The sequence below is a fragment of the Clupea harengus genome, chromosome 8 (assembly GCF_900700415.2).
Source record: "Clupea harengus chromosome 8, Ch_v2.0.2, whole genome shotgun sequence".
Lineage (NCBI taxonomy): Eukaryota > Metazoa > Chordata > Actinopteri > Clupeiformes > Clupeidae > Clupea > Clupea harengus.
Window position 1 is genome coordinate 3272867 of NC_045159.1, and position 18564 is coordinate 3291430.

At 44.8% G+C, this 18564-nt stretch overlaps 1 protein-coding gene across 2 annotated transcripts in view; it reads right to left on the reverse strand.

The window, feature by feature from the left end:
* Positions 1 to 18564, reverse strand: part of tmem132e (transmembrane protein 132E) — a 165074-nt gene that overhangs the window by 17983 nt on the left and 128527 nt on the right. For both annotated transcript variants that reach the window (XM_031571523.2, XM_012821931.3), the window contains exons 3-4: positions 6733 to 6873; positions 1967 to 2159 (exon numbers count right to left, since the gene is read on the reverse strand). In XM_031571523.2, coding sequence (XP_031427383.1) covers positions 1967 to 2159; positions 6733 to 6873 — 334 coding nt within the window. The remainder of the gene's footprint in view (positions 1 to 1966; positions 2160 to 6732; positions 6874 to 18564) is intronic.

Below are 18564 nucleotides of genomic sequence, written 5' to 3' on the forward strand. Positions count from 1 at the left end.
TGCATAGGGTTTATTGGTTGTGTAGGATATACGCGCTATGAAACGAGCCCATCAAGCAGCGCTGACGGTGATTGAGCTCTGTGTTTCGCCAGACAGGGGACGATGCTCCAGCCAGGGGAGGCGTGCCACCGGCCCTTGGTGAGGAGCGTGTGCCATGTTTTATTTATGATGCTGCTGCTGCTGCTGAGGAGGGAGGAAGAAGTGAAGCCGCCCTGTCCACCCCTCCCCTCCCTCCCTCCCTCCCTCCACCAACCCCCCAACCCTGCACTCTCTCACACACACACAAATATGGATTTAGGCGTACACACATACAAACGCGCACACAGAGAGGTAATCACACACACTGACACACAGCCCTGCACACCACTGCCCTCGTTAATAAGTAGCCTGGGAGATGGTTGGGGATGGCGGGCGCTAATTGTGCCCAGACTGCGGCTGCCAGGGGAGCCTGGCAGCGGTTGAGGGAGTGAAATGCTAACCCTTGCTGATCTAACTCTGGCCTCCTGCAAGATGCTCCCCCACACGGGAAACGCTCCTCTAGGAGGTGGCAGCCCGGCCTCTACAGCCACAGCAGCCCAGCCTCTCCACCCACGGCTGCAGGACAATCTGCTTACCAAAGCTGTTCTGTCCTGGGACTGAGTCTGTGTGTGTGTGTGTGTGTGTGTTTGTGTGTGTGTGTGTTTGTGTGCGCGCACATAGATGAAGAAAATTGTGTGTGCGTTTGTAGAGATGAAAGAATTTGTATGTTTGTGTGTGTGTGTGTGTGTGTGTGTGTGTGTCAGAGAACGTGAGTTTGGTGTGTGTATGCATATGAGCGAATATATCTGAGGGGGTGAGTATGCAGGGGGAACTGTATATGTGTGTGTGTGTGTTTAAGTGATGAACCCATCTCTGCTCACCAAGTGAATTAGAGAGGAATTAATTTGAGGCCTTGGAATGTAATGACTTAGTCCATCTTTATTATGCTTCTAAGCATTGTGGCGGCAATTCCTTGGTTTATTTTGCACTTCTCCTTCTTCTGAGGAAGGGAAGACATGAAGTAAAAAATAACCCTGCAGATCTCTGCTCAACAACACCATACAATCACTGTAATTCTACCATGAATGGACCTGGGATAATGTGTCTGTCCATTACAGTGATTCAGTACCTGTAAATCATGGACTGTGGCTGTTGATGTGTGTGTGTGCTCTGGAGTCTAAAAACCGCAGCACAGCTCTCACGGCTTCAGACTGGCTTCTACCCCTTGTGTAATTTGAATATCTTTCGGATGCAAGTGTCCCTGCGTGCGTTGATCGAGTCGCCGAGACTCTGATCTCCTGTCTGGCTGTCTCGCGTACAGGGGGGTGAAACACACTGGCAGGTGTCATGAATACAGAGAGGTCACGGCATGATCGCTCATTAATTGCCGTGCTGCCATACCGCTGCACGGCGACTCCAGCACCTGGGGTAGTCTTGTACTAGCCACACAGGGGCTTTTAAATATATATGAAAATGGAAGTGGGGGGCAAGAGGGCTGGCTTTGAGCAGAGCAGAGCAACAGTTTTGACCATCCCACCAACCAGTTGAATTTTAATGGTGCTGTAATGGAGCGTCGCACTTCAGGAGCTGCTCCTGCAGCGGACGGCAGATGGCCGACCGTGTGGCAGACACCCTGACCTTTAAGGGCTCGCCACTGCAGACCTATTAGCTGATAAATGTCTCTCATTACGCTCCACGCTTTACAGCCCCTTTCACGAGATAAGGGAGAGTGGTACAATTAGCTTGTGGAACAAAGGAACATAGAAGTGGTGTGTCTTTAAAGAGCGCTCCATGTTGAAGCCATATCTAAATTGTGACAGGATTTAACGCGTGGCTCAGGAGTACGGAGCCTTCGCTTTCATGTCTTCTTTCATTATTTCACTCATTCAGTCTTTTCTCCATTTCTTCTGGTATTTATTGTTATTACTATAGCCTGATGTCTACTTACCATAGAGAGAGGGATTATGGCTTGGATATCCCTCTGCACGACTGTGAGCTCAGTCACCACCTTCTCGGAGTCAGGCGGCGGATTCTGGCCCTGATAGTCGATGTTCCAGTTGATCCTTCTGGTCACGGACTGGCTAGTGAAGTTTTCCATCTCGAAATCCAGCTGCATGATTTCAGTGTTACCCATAATCTCCCTGGAGGACAAAATCGTTTTGGGGGAAAACAGCGCGTGAGAATATGATCCATTACATCCATGGCTGTTTAACAAAAAAATATGGGGAGGCTCATGACCAAATTCCACCATTATGTTCATTTAGAAGCAACTAATTAGGGTCAGGCAAGTGTTTGATCATTAAATGCCGTAATGTGCTGGCCATCAGCACAAACAGCTGTTCTGTCATGTATTAGGCATTATATATCGAAACAATCAGCAAATGAAACAATTAGGGAGCCGCACAGGCCCCATCTGTTGTTTTGGAATGGATTATTGATGGTAGCGTGCAACTGTTTGCTTGAATTTTGCAGGCAATCAAACATGAGCACGGCAGTGAAGTTTATTTACGTGTACCTGTGTACCCGCAAGTGTACAGAAGTTAAAATAAGCATTACCGAGTCTGTTTCAGCAGGGCTTCTGTGCGCACATTTTACCAGAACAGGCACTCAACAATTATCATCTATGGACCGCAGAGCGGCTAAACAGTCATATTAGAAGTGGAAGGAGGCGGAAAATGTCAAACGACTGCAACTATGAATTATGACTGCAAACAGAAGTGTACCTCAAAATGTGCATTCTGGAACGAAACAACTGATGAAACGGTCTCTGTTCCTTTCAGAATCAATAATGGATTTTATACAGACAAGAGAGACACACACACACACACACGCACAGGTAGGGCAAGATGGTACTGTTTTCAGACATCTTTCCAAGGGCCTCTCCTAGCATAGAGTAATGTAATATGACAGGCTAAATGAGTCCTGTCTGTTTGCTTCATGCTCATTCAAGGAATATCATAGCCTTTGCCGTGACTCGCATTGCACAGGTAGCTTCGCAAATGATAGATGACAACTGTGCCGAAAAAGCAGCGGCCCACAATGTTATTCTTTTATGTGGAATTGGGACAAACAAGAACATCAAGTCCCCATCAAATATTGACTAGGACTTTGATATGCCAAATGACCGAGATGTTGGTGGATAAGAGACAACGCCTGGAGAGACTTCTCACATGTGCACGTGACAACGCCCAGGAGACTTCTCACATGTGCACGTGACAACGCCCAGGAGACTTCTCACATGTGCACGTGACAACGCCCAGGAGACTTCTCACATGTGCACGTGATGATCGCCAGGGTGTTTTTGTCGCCCCACTGTTTCGCTTTCATCTTTTAGCTCAAAACACTACGAGTCCCGTAGAGGATTTCAACAGGTGCGACAGGTCCTTGTCTAAATGACGCAAGCCCTTTTCAACGGCTGTCCACTCGACAGGGCTGGAGGATCACAGGCGGAGCCTCCGCACTGAGTGCCTGTCGGGATGCAGGGGGACTCCTGCCGAGTGCCACACTTAAAAATGAATTGGAAATGAATCAGCTATCCATCGCGCTCAACTGAAGCGTGATTGTAATGTCCTTAATTAAAAGCTTTAATTATTTTGGGGGATTATCGTGATTCATTTCTTACGATTGCCTGTTGGAGGGCTGCGGTGCATCTTCCACTACCAGCAGAGAAAAGTATGTTGACCACTTCAGTCCAATCTAAACCAGCATGTATATTTAATGAAGAGAAATGATAGAAGACAAAGACAGAGTCTGCTTTGGGCACAAGCCATGTCAATCAATAGCTCTCCATAAGATCCCTAGGAAGGTGCACTGAGTATAAGCTGTACGGGAAGAATATTTTGGAGCTCTACATTTAAAACCATTTCTAAACAGTCAATCAGTAAGGAGAAAAACATCAATGGAAGCTTTGTTGAAATTGCTAATATGAAAAGCCGATCTTGTTGGCATTTGCAAAAGGGTCACATTAACCTACTGCCGGTCCTCAATGTGTCTGTTAAAACTCGTTGAAGATCTGGGATATGGGGTGTTTTTTATTTCACCCATTGCTTTCCACATTGAAATAAAAAAAATAAAAAGGTTTTGAAAGGAAAACGTTTCAACAGCAAATCCATTTTTATAAAACTTCCTGTGGTCTCTCTATAGGATGTAACACTTAAAAAGTTAATGCTGCCATAATTAGTGAGCCATTGCCAAAAATCAATAGCCTCACACCACAATGCACATTGGGTTGGGGGGGTCGGGAGTTTTGTCAACAGTTAGTCATTAAGCACTGCATTTGAGCCGGTGTGCCAAAACATTGCCTGTTAAAGCTTTAGTGTGTTTGGGGCTATTATTTCCTCCTTTCCCTTCTAAAATAATCTCACCGCCGGAGGGATTATGCCATAATGAGACGTAAAGGGCTGCATTTTAACAGACTGGGAACTGATGACCAAGGGTAAAAGTGAAAGGGATATCAACTTTAGTTCAATTAAAAAACTGAATCTCAGTCCAAGCTTAGTATTACTCTCCAGGGCAATAGCTCTATTTTGTGTTCTTTCTGATACAGTGCCAAGTCTGTTTCAAGTGCGATGATAGGAATAGTCAACTTCTTTTTATTTTTTGTTGTTGTTTTCTTCTTCTTTTAAACAAGGCTTCTACTGGCATCCTTGGTAGACATCATCCATCAGGTTAACTAGCGATAATGAATTGTTAGCCATCTCAAAATGCAGTAGCTGTTACTTGTGCTACGGTGGCTTTTTTCCGGAGAGCGCTGCTCATCTTCAGAAGTTGAGAGAAGTATATGACAACTCTGATAGCCATGTTTGCGCTCACATCTGTCTGCACAGCAGTCTGTTGCTTGTGCCTTGGGGGGAAACTAACTGCAGCCAACTCTGCTTTGATCTGCATTCATTGTCTAGACAGTCCCATACACATAGCTACAGTTATCAACACCCAGCAGAATCACACCAGATATCATACGTGAAGAACCAAGGCCTGTTTCACAAGCAGTCTTTATACATAATGTAAGGATTCGGCCCTTTTCATCTTCTACATAGCTGAGAAACACTTCTACAGGCAAATTGGCCCACTCTGGCAAATTATCCTACATACACTATGTCTATCAAAAAGTACTTCAGTGCCCAGAGTGCCTTCACAAATGGTGTCTTACTGTTGGGACTGCAATGAGCAGAATGAAGCCAAACGGCTCAAAACAGCATTCGGATTCGGTTGCCTTTATTGCATTTCTATTGCATTCAAATTCAAATTTATTTCAGATCTGTATTCCAGGATGACCACTATTCTAATTATTTGTCCCCCTTGTTACACCCTGAGCAAAAAAATCTGATAAAAAAAGATACCTTTACAATACCTACTTCAGTTGGGTTACAGTGCTTCGAGGTATTCAAAGCTTTTGAGAGTTGTTATATTCAATACTTGAAATTGTTCAAAATTCAAGAGGGGATAGCCCATTGTTCTTGAAGAGCACATTCCTGAATGACTTGACCCTCCAGTTGAATAAATAAAGCCTATGTACAGGTAAGTTACAAAGTGTCTTCTATCATGCTTGGCACCCCACCGAAAGGTGCTTTCAGCATGGTGACAGGATGGAAAAAACAATTTGACAGGGTCGGCTAAATATTGAAGGGAGAGAGAGAGAGAGAGAGAGAGAGAGAGAGAGAGAGATCTGATTGTGGGTGCTGATGAAACAATATGACACCAACTATTTGCACTATTTGGCGTTGGGAAACTGTTCTCATATTTAACTTTAAACACGCAAACCAGGGATGTTGTTTTTTTCAGTATTTATTTTGTATCATTGTCCATAAAAAATTGACTACATTTCCCACTGTACTTGAACTTGAACTGTGCTGATGGCGCTAAGCACAGGGGAAGATGATGCATCAAGCTAGCTTCTCTGTGGGGTGAGCTCAGTCCCAGAAACTCTTTGAAACGCAGGAAACTGCCGCAGTAGACAGGCATGCCCCTGGAAAGAACTCAACTGTACTGAGGAGGCATGGCGCCTTATCTTTCCCAGTAATACAGTTGTTGACATAGTTGTGTGAGAGAACTACTGTAAATGATGGGATTTTTGAATAAAAAAACTGAACCGACCTTTCAAGTTGGCAAACTGGTATGAAACACTACTGTACGAGGTAGTCAAACATTATTTAGTTTCTTTAGTGTCTGTTGTAATGATATTTGAATGCTTTTATTGTCACTATGGAGTTCTTACCTATCTGTTTCCCTTTGAGTGTAGCCTGATTCAGTCCTGATCAGTCACCATTTTGAGTTTTTATCTGACTACTTCAAAGGCTGTCGTTTGTTTGATAACATGGAGCTATATCTTTGATGTTTAAAAGTGTTAAAAAAAGTTAAGGGTTTGTTTAGATGTGCTTATCAAAAATATTATTTTATTCGTTTTGAAATAATGTAATGTTTCCTCTAAACAGAATAGGTTGAATGAAACATTTCCACAAAAACAGTAATGCTATGAGAGATATGTTGATGCTATAAGATGTCACGTGTATATATGCATTTCTCACAAAAAATATATAGTTCTCCTCAACATGGCATATACCCTTAATTTGTTCCCACGACACGTCTAGGGTTGGCAACTATTCAATTATTTAAGGTTTTCATTCCAAGACCACCAAGCTGAAAGCTGAAGTCTGAAGACCAGTGGCACATCTAGAGGTGCATATGTATGAGGAGGATATATGAGAATAGACTTACCCAGGCTGTTCATCTTTGTTTTTGCTGACAGTCACCGTGGCGATGGAGTGCTTGGCTCCAGATTGCCGCTCCCAGTCCACCCTCCACAGAGGGCTCTTGGGCTCCGTGCTCAGAAGGTTCACCCCCTTCTTTGCCTTGACCCTAGAAACACAGTCAGCAGAACATTAATAAGACATCCTGACCATCTTAGAGCCCCATGGTGTGGTGTATAGTGCTGGCTGGCTACTACTGACCATCTCAGAGCCGCATGGTGCGGTGTATAGTGCTGGCTGGCTACTACTGACCATCTCAGAGCCGCATGGTGCGGTGTATAGTGCTGGCTGGCTACTATTTCAATTAATCATAAGTGAAAGGGGAGTTACACACTCAAAGGAAAGACAAAGATAAATCAAAATCGGCCGGCACACAGATATCCACAGTTTGCCCAAAACTGAGAAATAGTGCATCCCAAAAAAAAGATTGTAAGATCTACAAATGAGGTGGATGGATGGATGGACGGACGGACAGACTGATAGACAGACCGATAGAAAGACCGATAGACAGACCGATATATAGATAGATAAATAGCTACCGTAAATCCTCAAATAAAGACCGGGATTCAATTAGAGGCCGGGCTTCAGGGCGTGGTCGATACGGACAAATAAAGGCCGGGCCCCGAATACAAGCCGGGGATAAAAAAAACGGTACCGGTAGCCTATTTTACTGTAGCCTACCAGCATCAGTCCATCAGCACAAAGCAGACATCACAATTGAATTGAATGCATGCCTCATGTTTAATGTTGTTGGCTAATTTCATGGCTGTTTGCAATAAAAAAAGAAATGTTTCAGCCTACAAGGCGAATATATTATTATACAGTTACTTGCCTAAACGATAGAAGACATTCCTCCAAAATACCTATTTTTAATGATTTTGTTGCCGTTTCGTGATTTTTGCGTGATTTTTTTTTTCTTCAGGCTAATATAACTTTACCGTTCCAGGTGTTGCATAGCAACCCATTATTTGCTGACTTCAAGTTACAATGACTTTCCGCTACGTTAAATGACCGGACTTCTTGCGAAATTATATGAAAGATGTGAATTAGAAGCACAAAACCCGTTGCCAATGACAGCAGTCAATAACTTTTCGTAGTGGTGAATATCAAGAAATTACAGACCTGCTAACGTTGGGGTGCCCCATTCAAATCAACAGAACTTTTTGGAACATTCTGAAGAGCCGTAGCTCTAATAAGTAAGAAATAAAGGCCTGCCCCTAATACAAGCCTGTGCAGCCTAAGTAAATAAAAGCCCCGGCCACTATTTGAGGATTTACGGTATATTGTATGGATTGCTCAGTCAATATGCACCATTCGGACAGGAGGAGTATTTGTATTTGTTCTGCATAAGACCTTAGTGAACAAATTACATCACGAGAACTTCATACTAAAGGGCAGCGACAGGAGCAGAGAAAAAAACAAGTCAGTCAGTTTGACTCCTTGTTTCCCTGATAACACCAGAGCTAGGGACAGCAAAAAATCCTGAACAAGGATGCAACAATAGTTTATTCATGTCACAGATGCCTTCTGTCGAGTCAGGCTCTCTCAAGGATTGTGCCTAAGTGGCAGACAACTGTGCTGCAATAGTTACTCACACAGAACATCCAGTCCTTCAGCCGGCAGTTCATTACAGGGAAACATAGGGAGTCCAGATGTGTAACAGAATTTCCCATGCAAATGCAAGGGCACACACACACACACACACACACACACACACACACACACACACACACACACGCACACAGCGACGCACTTCAGGTTTCAAGTTCAATTTACTACGGAGCTTGATTAGGCTACGACACGTCACCTTCAAAGAACACAACTCCTCTTTTGATTGTAGCAGGCTGTTCTGTCGCATTCATGTTTTTTTCCCGGTCTGCATCAGTTTACTGTGGAGTCCCAGCAGACAGTTGTCTCCGAATGGCATTCGATGCCGCCGGTGACTAGAATGGCATTTTTAAATGATGCGCATGCTTTGCCTTTGGATCAGTGCCAGCGATCTGAACCGTCATCCTTTTTGCACTTTGATGACTATCTTGTGTATCAAGCAAGTAAACAGCTTTGAGATTCCATGGCACCAAAGTGCCACGCAGCTGCAGTGCCGGAAGGCGAGCAAACCTGCCAGGAAGGCTTTAATAGGATACAGAGGGAAATCAGGAACAAGGAAGCCAAGGAGATATCGGGCAGATGAAACTGCAGCTGCTGACGCTGACATCAGATGGCAAATTAGTTAACATCATCTGCACAGACGTCAGAGCTGAAAAATATCAGCAGACTGATATGTGGCCTGGCCTGTGGAAATATTTCAGGTAATATTCACTCATTAGTGTTAAATGATAATCGCCTGCTGTTATGGGCTTCTGTCACTGAAAAGCGATCATCCTAATACTAACTCTGGGTTTTTCGGACAAATATTAGAATAAGGGAAAGTAGAGGGAGGACTCTGAAAAGCTCTGGGGAGACGCAGTCAAGACCGACGCCACATCTTGCGCACCACGAGTCACCAAACTGAAGGGCTGACTGAACCCCTAAATGGGGTGAAGAAAGATTTAGTGCGAAAGGGAATCTTTCTGCTGCATTAACTTCCAACAGGGTTTAGAAAAAAGCCAGACTCTTCTGCCTTTGAACTGCTGGTCCAAATGCACTTACCTGATAAAAACGCAGCTCTGCTTTGAGGAGTGGACCATGACCAAACACAAGCCACTGCACACCCAGGTGAAAAGAGGTTCCTATTTGGACTCATAATACATTCAGTGTGTCTGCATCGAAGGGTAACAATGACTGATGGTGGACCATGCTCTGAGGCTGGAAGTGTCAAATATCAGATGGGGAGGCCAGAACCCTCTCAAGCCCTCCTCAATGCATGAATTCCTTCAAGGGGGATTCTTGGCCAACCAGATGTCCCCATGTTATGTTTTGCATGTAATAAGCTTTGTTTGGCCCGAAGCAAAGACAAAAGGTTTTGACTACTGGGTCTCGTGTCCGGCACTGTTGAGTGCGCCCTGAGTGCCATCTCTGTGTCTCTGTGAACATGCCCTTTAGTTTTTTTGGCAGAATGTTAGGATGAGGGTTTTTTTTTCTCCATGAATACCATTTCACATTTTTTTTAAAGATAAAAATAAAGAAATAATTTAATAAATCAACCTATTTATTATTGTGGAGGCATGCAAATGACTAGCCAGAAGATTTAACACATTTGCATCTGAAAGGAATCACATGGAGTTAAATTATGCATCTGATCAGCCATGAGACGTATACGAGCCGTCAAACGCGTGAGCCCAAACATTTGCAAACGATGATGTGAGCATGATGAACAGGCCTCTTTCACCATGACCACCACCACCAACGATCCAACTTCAAATCCACTTTTAAACATTTTTTTAGATATTTATATCTCGTCCTAGATATTTCTTTTTGTTATTATTTCAGCATGAAATTATTCTGACAGCATGGATCGGTACCAACCCAACGTGTTCATGTGGAGAGGACAAGACAACTCCGCTGCATCAGCCCTGCCTAGCTTGGTCTAGCCTGCGAGACTAGGGTGCCGATTTAAATCAACATTCAGCTAATCACGGATGCGATGAAAAACAACAGATAGTTCCCAGACGGGAAGCAAAGCACTGATACGGATAACTACAGCCTGCACGTCTGCATCCTCAGTAGACCTAGCAGCACAAATATAAGCAAGAAAAAAAAAAAACACACACACCACAGTAAACAAGCAAGAAGCGAAATGTCAGCAGTAGCGCGTCTCAGAGGCATTAGCCGCACTCCCTTTTGCATTGCTGCAAAAACAGTCCCTCCTCTCCACATCTAAATCCGGCCAACCAAGCCTTTTTCCACCCCATCTGCAGGCAGAGGTTCCATTAGTTTCTTTGGAAGGGCACTTTGCAGACAACTTCACTGTTCCAGTCCTGCAGTCACAACACATCCATTCAAAAAATAAAAAGAAGCAATATATTATTTAGCCATCAATCTGTTCTTGTGCCATGGCACTTGATGTTGTGTGTTTTCTAAGACGTCCAAATTGAGTACGTTGTTCTAATATTTAAGCATCTTTAACGTGTGAAAACGCGAGCGTGTTCATGCAAGCCTGGGCAAACCATTATGTAACATTAGCGTATGGCTCAGAGAGTTTCCCCGTGCCATCACACTTCACTTTTCAATTTGCCCTTTTATTTGGACAGCAGCGATCCAATGAAGAATTTCCTTCTTCTCTGCGAAAAAAAAAAATGATAACAAGAACAACAGCAACAATGGCAACAAGACCAGATCGGGTGATGTATGTTGCTGCCTCTCTCCGACAGGGTCCATTTAAGCAGAGTGCGTTTGGCTCGGAGCAGATTGAGTAGTGCTGCAGCTGTCTGCTCATTACTCAGGAATATGAGAGAGACATCGATACGCACCCGTGTCTTACTAGTCTGCCGCACTTCGTAGGAATTTGTAGACTTTGGTATAATTGCCGCTGCTATGAAGACAGATGCTTGCGAGCCACAGGAAGAAAAAAAACGTGCACACACACACACACACACACACACACACACACACACACACACACACACACACACACACACACACACACACACACACACGTACAAAGTGAACAATGCCCATCCCAGCACTGGGTACAAGGCCACAAATGCAGCTGCTTCAAGAGATGCCACACACAAGTCTGGCAGGACACACACAGAGAGAACTCCTGTCACGACAAATAAGCTGTAAGCAAAAAATAAAGAACGAGAAAAAAATGACAAAAGCAGCAGAGAACAGTAGGGAGCGACCAGACAGATAGGATTTACCCAAATCTGATAAATTAGCAGAGGAGATAGCAGAGAAGCAACATGGCATCCGCTGCAAAGCCCGCTCATCTATCAACACAGATTATCTACTTTAAATCACAACAAAACTGGTTATGATGACAAACCAGCATGATCCCATTTATTCTTTCTCAAAGGATGGAATTCAATTTGACAGTGAGATATTCTGACTGTGATATCCAGTTGGCAGAGAGAGACTACTCCGCTTTGAACAACTCTAAAAACAAACAACATGAAATAAAAGGGCATGCGAGGACTTGAAGCTCAGTTTTCAATTGCGCCATTATGGAAATCCTTTCTGCAAATTAAATCCCCCAAACTTTTGAATCGGCTTAATCCCATGCAGGCATAAAGGGCATAAATGTGGCCCTCTCTGATCCTCCCCCCCAAACAAACCAATATCAAGTTTTCCAAATGAACAGCAACAGTGCAAGGCATTACTGCTGCTGCCTTCAATGGCTCGAGCCACTGCTGTGGAGATAGCTCCCAACCTACAGCAAAAAGGCAATTATGGGATGTAAACAAGGCCTGGCAAGCAGCAAAGCCAGAATAGGAGGAAGCAAGGAGACTCCTGTCTATGAGGTTAAGTGCTGGTAAGGTGATGTGTTTCTCCATCCGGCTCCGGCTCCAGATTGTACTGATGCGGGACGCCTGAACGCAGAGCCACGCAGAGCGGACCGCCGCGGCTTGCAATCCGCCCTCCCCCAACACAATTATTCTAAGTAGTTTTCCCATCAGCTGAAGCCAGGAGCGGAAGACCCTCGGGTGAGCCAAAACCTTTTCTGCGCAGGCAATCGGGGGAAAAAAGCCGCTCTCCAATTTATTTGATAAGGCGAGCGGAGCTCAGGCCTGCCAGCAGCGGCGAAGAACAAGGAAATCACCCTCTCTCAAACGGAGGCGCTGACATTTCATTGGCCACGTCAGTGTATGCCGGGCTGGAATAATATTTTTATTCCGGCTCCAGTGAAAAGCCGCTCAGTGCGCGAGGGGGGGGGGGGGCCATCCAGGAGCATCGGTGACTGAGTATATCTCGTCAGGGAGAGGGAGAGATGAGGGCCACACCATTAATACAGATTACCAACTAACTACAGATGCGTTGTTGGGGGAAGATGAGAGTGTGTCGTGGCAACGGCACAGACAGGAGAACCTAGACTTAACCTGAATACTGATGGAGCTGAGGGACGGCGTGATTGGTGAAAAGGGCCCCAAGGCCCTATCGGGAATTAGCATATTTAGGTATAATAATTTCACAGCACAGGGAATCACTCGAGGATGAAGTAAGGGATTTGGTGCTTGAGAGATTCCTATTATTGCACAGGGGGGCTTAGAGTGATTTTCCATCAGCGTTCATGCACTCTTACTCTGGCACCCAGAGATGGTCTCGGTGGAGCACCGAAAGACTGACGCCATACATTAATTTGATGGAAAGATAAATGTCATCTCAAGCACTTCTGAAGATCAACCAAATATCAGAATCTTTTCCCGAGCCGAATGAATGTCAAAGGAGATAATAATGACCAACAGAACAAGAGGATAGAGGGGTAGGGGGCGGAGGTGGAGGAGGGAAAGAAAATGAAAAGAAAAGAAATGTAAAAAAAAAAGGAGAAATGTAATCCACAGATGTGGAGGCGGTTTTTTGTGTAGCCCACACTCATTCATTCTGCTTAGTCTTGCTCAAATTGATCAAACCACCGCACAAGTAAATGCAGAAAGAAACGGAGGTTGGCTGTGCCTCCTAATGTTAACCTATATCTTCTAAAACAATTAAGCAGCACACCACCACAAGGGACAAATGCACTTGAGAGCGAGGTTTACATCCATTATTAACAAACACCAGCACTTATTACAGTCAAGCCCTGTTAGCACGCACACACCCCAACTCTGCTTCAGTTCCATTCCCTCCTCTCGGATCTGGTGCCTAGCCTCTTAAATAAATCACTTCCAACAGCACAGCTGCTGCATGGCACTTTCACCAGGCTTTGCCCGGTGGCTTGTTTGGCTAATCAGATTTCATGCTGAATGCAGGAATTCCGCATTCTTGTTTGCCAATCTGCTGGTGCCTTTTCACTAACAAATAGGTCAGCATCAGAGGTACTTGATGACGAACGCTGCACTTGTCCCATTGTTCCAAAATGTCCCATTTCCTCCCCACTCTCACCCTCAGAAGGGAAACTAGCCCCCAGGCCAATGGTGATCGCTCAAATGCTCAGCCATGTAGTCTCACTTTAACCTAATTTCTGGTGCCTGCTGTCACGTTCAGTGGCTATTGTGGGAGATGAGATGGGAGACTCCAAAGTATGTAATGATGTGAGCAGACCACAAGGAGGCCCACTAGCACAGAAGTCCATATCCAACCTGTCACTGATGATGGATGCTCTCTCTCTCTCTCTATTAGCTCTGCTTATATTGGCTATGGCATCCCCACACCCAGGTCTCTGCAAAAACATGCTGGCACTGCAGTGTAAAACTTCAGCATAGTACACTTATCCTCGAGGACCAAAAAATAAAACTGGTCTTCGTCATCTCTAGGCATGATTGAAGTGAATAGGTTTTAAGAAGAAGAGATTTTAGTCTTCACTTCAAGGATGTTTTTGTTGGGTTTTGTTGAGGAGGCACAATTTTGGACCAAAGGAGGAAAAAAAGAAAAGAAAGAAAAGCCAAAAGCAGGAACCAGGCTATTTCTGTCCAAAACCAAGCTATCGAGGAGAGTAAATTAACCCATGCCCGCAGAGGAGACCTGGAACTATTACTCGTGGCGACCTCGGCTTCACCTTCATGTGGCCGTGTGCCGCTGTTTAATATACTCAGACTTGTCCTCATGGCAACCTTTCCCTAATCTACTTCCCAAGGCTCCTTTTAAGTCGCTCCGCTCCAGCTCCCTTCGCTCCCTCCTCCCCTCCCTCTCTCTCGGTCACTCTCTCTTTTAGCGTCCCTCTGTCTTTCTCTCTTCAATTCATTTGAACTTTTTTCCCTCTCTTTCAATGGCTTTCGACCAGCTCACAGTGGTCCCTATTAGCGTGGGTAGACAGGGCTTATAGGTGCCTGTACCCAGACAGAAACGTAGTGGCGATCAAAGTCTGTCCGACTGAGGAGAAGGCACTCATTAAAAAGCCATTTCACAAAACCAATCTATACCCGTCTCCTGTGGTGTGTGCTGTTACACCCAATACAGTGGTAACTACAGTTATGTTCTTTATGGTCCATGTAGAGCCGAGACTTCAACCGGAGATCCATTCTGTTATAACTCAAAGACTTGACATCTCATTAGAACATGAGCTGCAAATGGCCAGAGTGAGGAGTAGGAGATTCCATGGTAAATGGGGAAGATCCCACATGCGTTGTTGGTGATTGTAATTGCAATGGACCTCGATGAAGATAACGATTGCTGACCATCCTCTGTAACATATCAACTTCCCGCCAAAGCTAATAAAAAAAAAAAAGCAAGTGGATTATGAAAGTCAGCGGAATCACGTCAGGGCCTCTGCCTATTACAGTCAGAGCGAGGGACGGTGACCTTGGCTGTGTTTTAATAAAGGCCATTCATCTAGGACGCGAGGCCCTTTTTAGCACCCAGCCACGCTCCCCCACTCACCCGTGCTGTTCGTCTGCTTTATGACTCTTTTCATTATGTGTGTTTGTGCGCGGAGCTGTGCCAAAAACAACACGGACGACAACGGCGACGACAATAATAAAAAAGCAGGAGAGGAGCCGGGCCAATGGGACGGAAGAGTGCCCCCTGAGCTGGCGTTGCCGGCGTGACAGGCTGAATTCTATGTTGCATCAAGGGCTCAGACCAGATTACGCCGCATCACGGGCTGATGAGGCAACATTTACTTTTCACACGCTCCGGGAGCTGTCTGCTCTCTACTCCCAAGTTTGCTCAAACGTAACAAAGCACTCTTCCGTTGTGTAATGAGCGGATTTTTACTTTTCAGAGGAGGAGTTGGAGTAGGAGAGTGGCGAGAGGGGCACTTTCAAATGCTGGAGACTGAAAGTCCATTTTGGTTTGTGGACGTCTTTGCAGCAACTGCTTAAATGTCTTCTCATGAGCTGTATCAAAGACAAAGTTGTATTTTAATCCCAACGTCTGACTACTAGACAATAACAGTGCTATGTCTGTCTCTGGCATGGGAAGGGATCTGAACCGAAATGTCAAGGAATGTGAGCAAACTGTCAGATGAAACAATTTCTCTTCCAAGCGTGCTTATTCTTGGAGCATAACCACCAAATGGGGATAACTCAAAATGAACCGGAGTGAATTGGATGCTCAATCAATTCCACATTATAATAAATGAGCATAAAATCACTCATTTTCACCAGGGGAAATGGGCCTACCTCTGGTAACCATGGAGATAAATGATGCAATGCTCCCAGCAAATTATTTAATAATGTGTACCACTTTGTAGGGAAATTAGTTCTTTTACGTATTTTACAATGTCTCTTAATACAATGGCAAAAGTATTAAGAGACTATAAATTCTCAGACTAACTGCTAAATGCCGAGGGGATGCCTGTGTACTTGCTTGAGTTCCTTTGGCTTTATTGACACACAATTTAGGTTTTACAAATGACTCTAATGGATAGCCAAACTATTTAAGCATCTACACTGGGTATCAAGAGACACAGAATTCATTTATTTCAGTGTATTTGTTTTTGCAGTTACAGGGGCTTGCAGAGGAATTGTTGCATACTGATACAGACTAACTGAATTAATAATTTGAATAAATACTGCAAAATAGAAAATATTTCATGCTTTCTGGCATTCACAAAAGATGGTAATCACTACAAGCAAAGATATTTCTATTTTATGTATAAGTTTCTATTTGTACATAATGCCTTAATTTAGAGGACATTTTAGGTTCCTTCTCCGAACACATGATAAAGCATCTTTGGCCAAACGCTGTGTTTTCTACGACTGCAGTATAATGAAATAGATTTAGAAAGCACTGTGGTGTATGTGTATGTTCCACATCTCAAACACCCATTCAGGCTGGAAGAATTGTGACAGCACGCCTTTCGATGTTTGAAGGCAACGTAGAAGAGGGGTTACTTTGACAGTCGATGACACCACATCAATAAACAGGCACAAGTCACCACTCAAGATGTGTAACATCCACATCCAGTAGCAAGGCTTGTCACAAGCAGTAGTTGGCTGCTGTGTGTGGATAAGGAAACCATAGACGCAGAGAGAGGGAGCGAGAAAGAGAGAGTATACATCACTTCTTTTCTGTTTCTGTTCTCTTTCCTTTTTTGTTGTTGAATACCTTCTGCTGCTGTGCACTTTTCTCATCTCAGACCCACGTGAGTCTCCACACGGCTCAGCCCGCGACGGCTCTCTCTCTCGACACCACATGAGCTTGGGCCCGGAGGGACCCGTCCAGACGATAAGCAGAGAGCCCGAGGTGGGCCAAGTCTGCTGGGGCAGGGGCTGTCTCTTCCTATCAGCTGACTGCTCCACACCCAGCGTAGGTCTGGGGCGGCAGAGGAGCAGGAGGTGGAGGAGAGGATGAGGTGGGTGTCCGGGGTCAGGTGATAAAACCGGGAGCCTACTCTCACAGGGACTGATAGGAAAGGACAGCCTCGGCTTCCAAATGGCCCGCGCAAAATGCTGGCACCCCCGGTTTGTGCTTTATTCCCACTGAGAGGTTGTGGCATTGTACTGCTCTCACCCTCTCTGGAGGTTGCTGGTGGCGGCGTATGGACATAACCTAATAATGAAAAAATGCCCTCGGATGTCGACAGTGCACTCGAAGCAGCACCTGAGCACAAAATCCCTGAAGAGGGTGCAGGGGTGAATTTTCAGGAACCATGTAAATTTAAACGAGCCTTCGCCTTCGTGGGGAATGTAGGTTAATATGGTGCATAAGCTGACGCACTCTCACACAAAAGCACAGCATGACTACCTTACCCAGAGACAATACTTCCACAGGACGAATGACACATTTTCACTTTTGGTTAGAAAGCAGCTGAGAAATGAACTGCAGTTTCCGCTTGAGGTCTCCTGCTCGTCTACTGCACTTTAATAATGCCCATTAAAAAAAAAAGGAAAAAGGGGTCACGAATCACTCAGGGTGCAAAGAGGCGGCTGGACTAAGCAGCCATTACAGAGCAGCAGAGGGCAATGGAAATCGCCAGCACAAATCTGGCCCAGTTAGCTGCGGGGCACCAATAAGGACGTGTTCACATTTACCCCCTCATTTAAATCACCCTCACGATATGGCCTCCTGCGGCTCCGGGGACATAAATGTTTCACACGCGTGCGTGGCAGTCTGAGCTGTTCCGGGTCTTCTCTCTTTTTTTTTTTTTTTCTGCCGAGAGGTTGGCTGAATCGTCTCCGACAGAGGAGGGAAAATATTAGGAACAAAACCAAACCAAACAAAACAATGGGGAAAAAAGGGAGAGAGCGAAAAACACTGAGGCCTTGTCAGCTGAGGCACTCGTCAAACCACTGCAGCTGCATCTCCTAACACTCTTCCCTCATGAGCGTGGCTGAGGCGAGCCCGGGGAGGAGGAAAACTTTTCTTGCATAACCGCAGCTGGTATTCCGACAAGAGATCGCATCCGTGTAGATTTATGAAAGCGCCGTCACATTCATGGAAAAGTTTGGGGCTTTATAGGACTCGGGGTTTGTCAAATCATAATACCCTGTGAAACATACAAGTACACAAAAATGTATTGTTGTACAAGACTGTATTATTGTGCCACAACACTGTAAGTATAGTGATGCTGTAAACTGTTAAACTGATGTGGTTACAATTACAACACATGTGTTATAGAACCTGTGAGCCTGTGACGACACACTATTCTATTAAGTCTATTTAAAGCGTTCTGCTTGCTTGTGCTCAGTGCAGAAGCTCAGTGATAACATGCTTTATTATACGGCTCTTCAGAATGTTCCAAAAAGTTCCGTTGATTTGAACGGGCCACCCCAACGTTCGCAGATCTGTAATTTCTTTACATTCACCGCTGCGAAAAAATAAT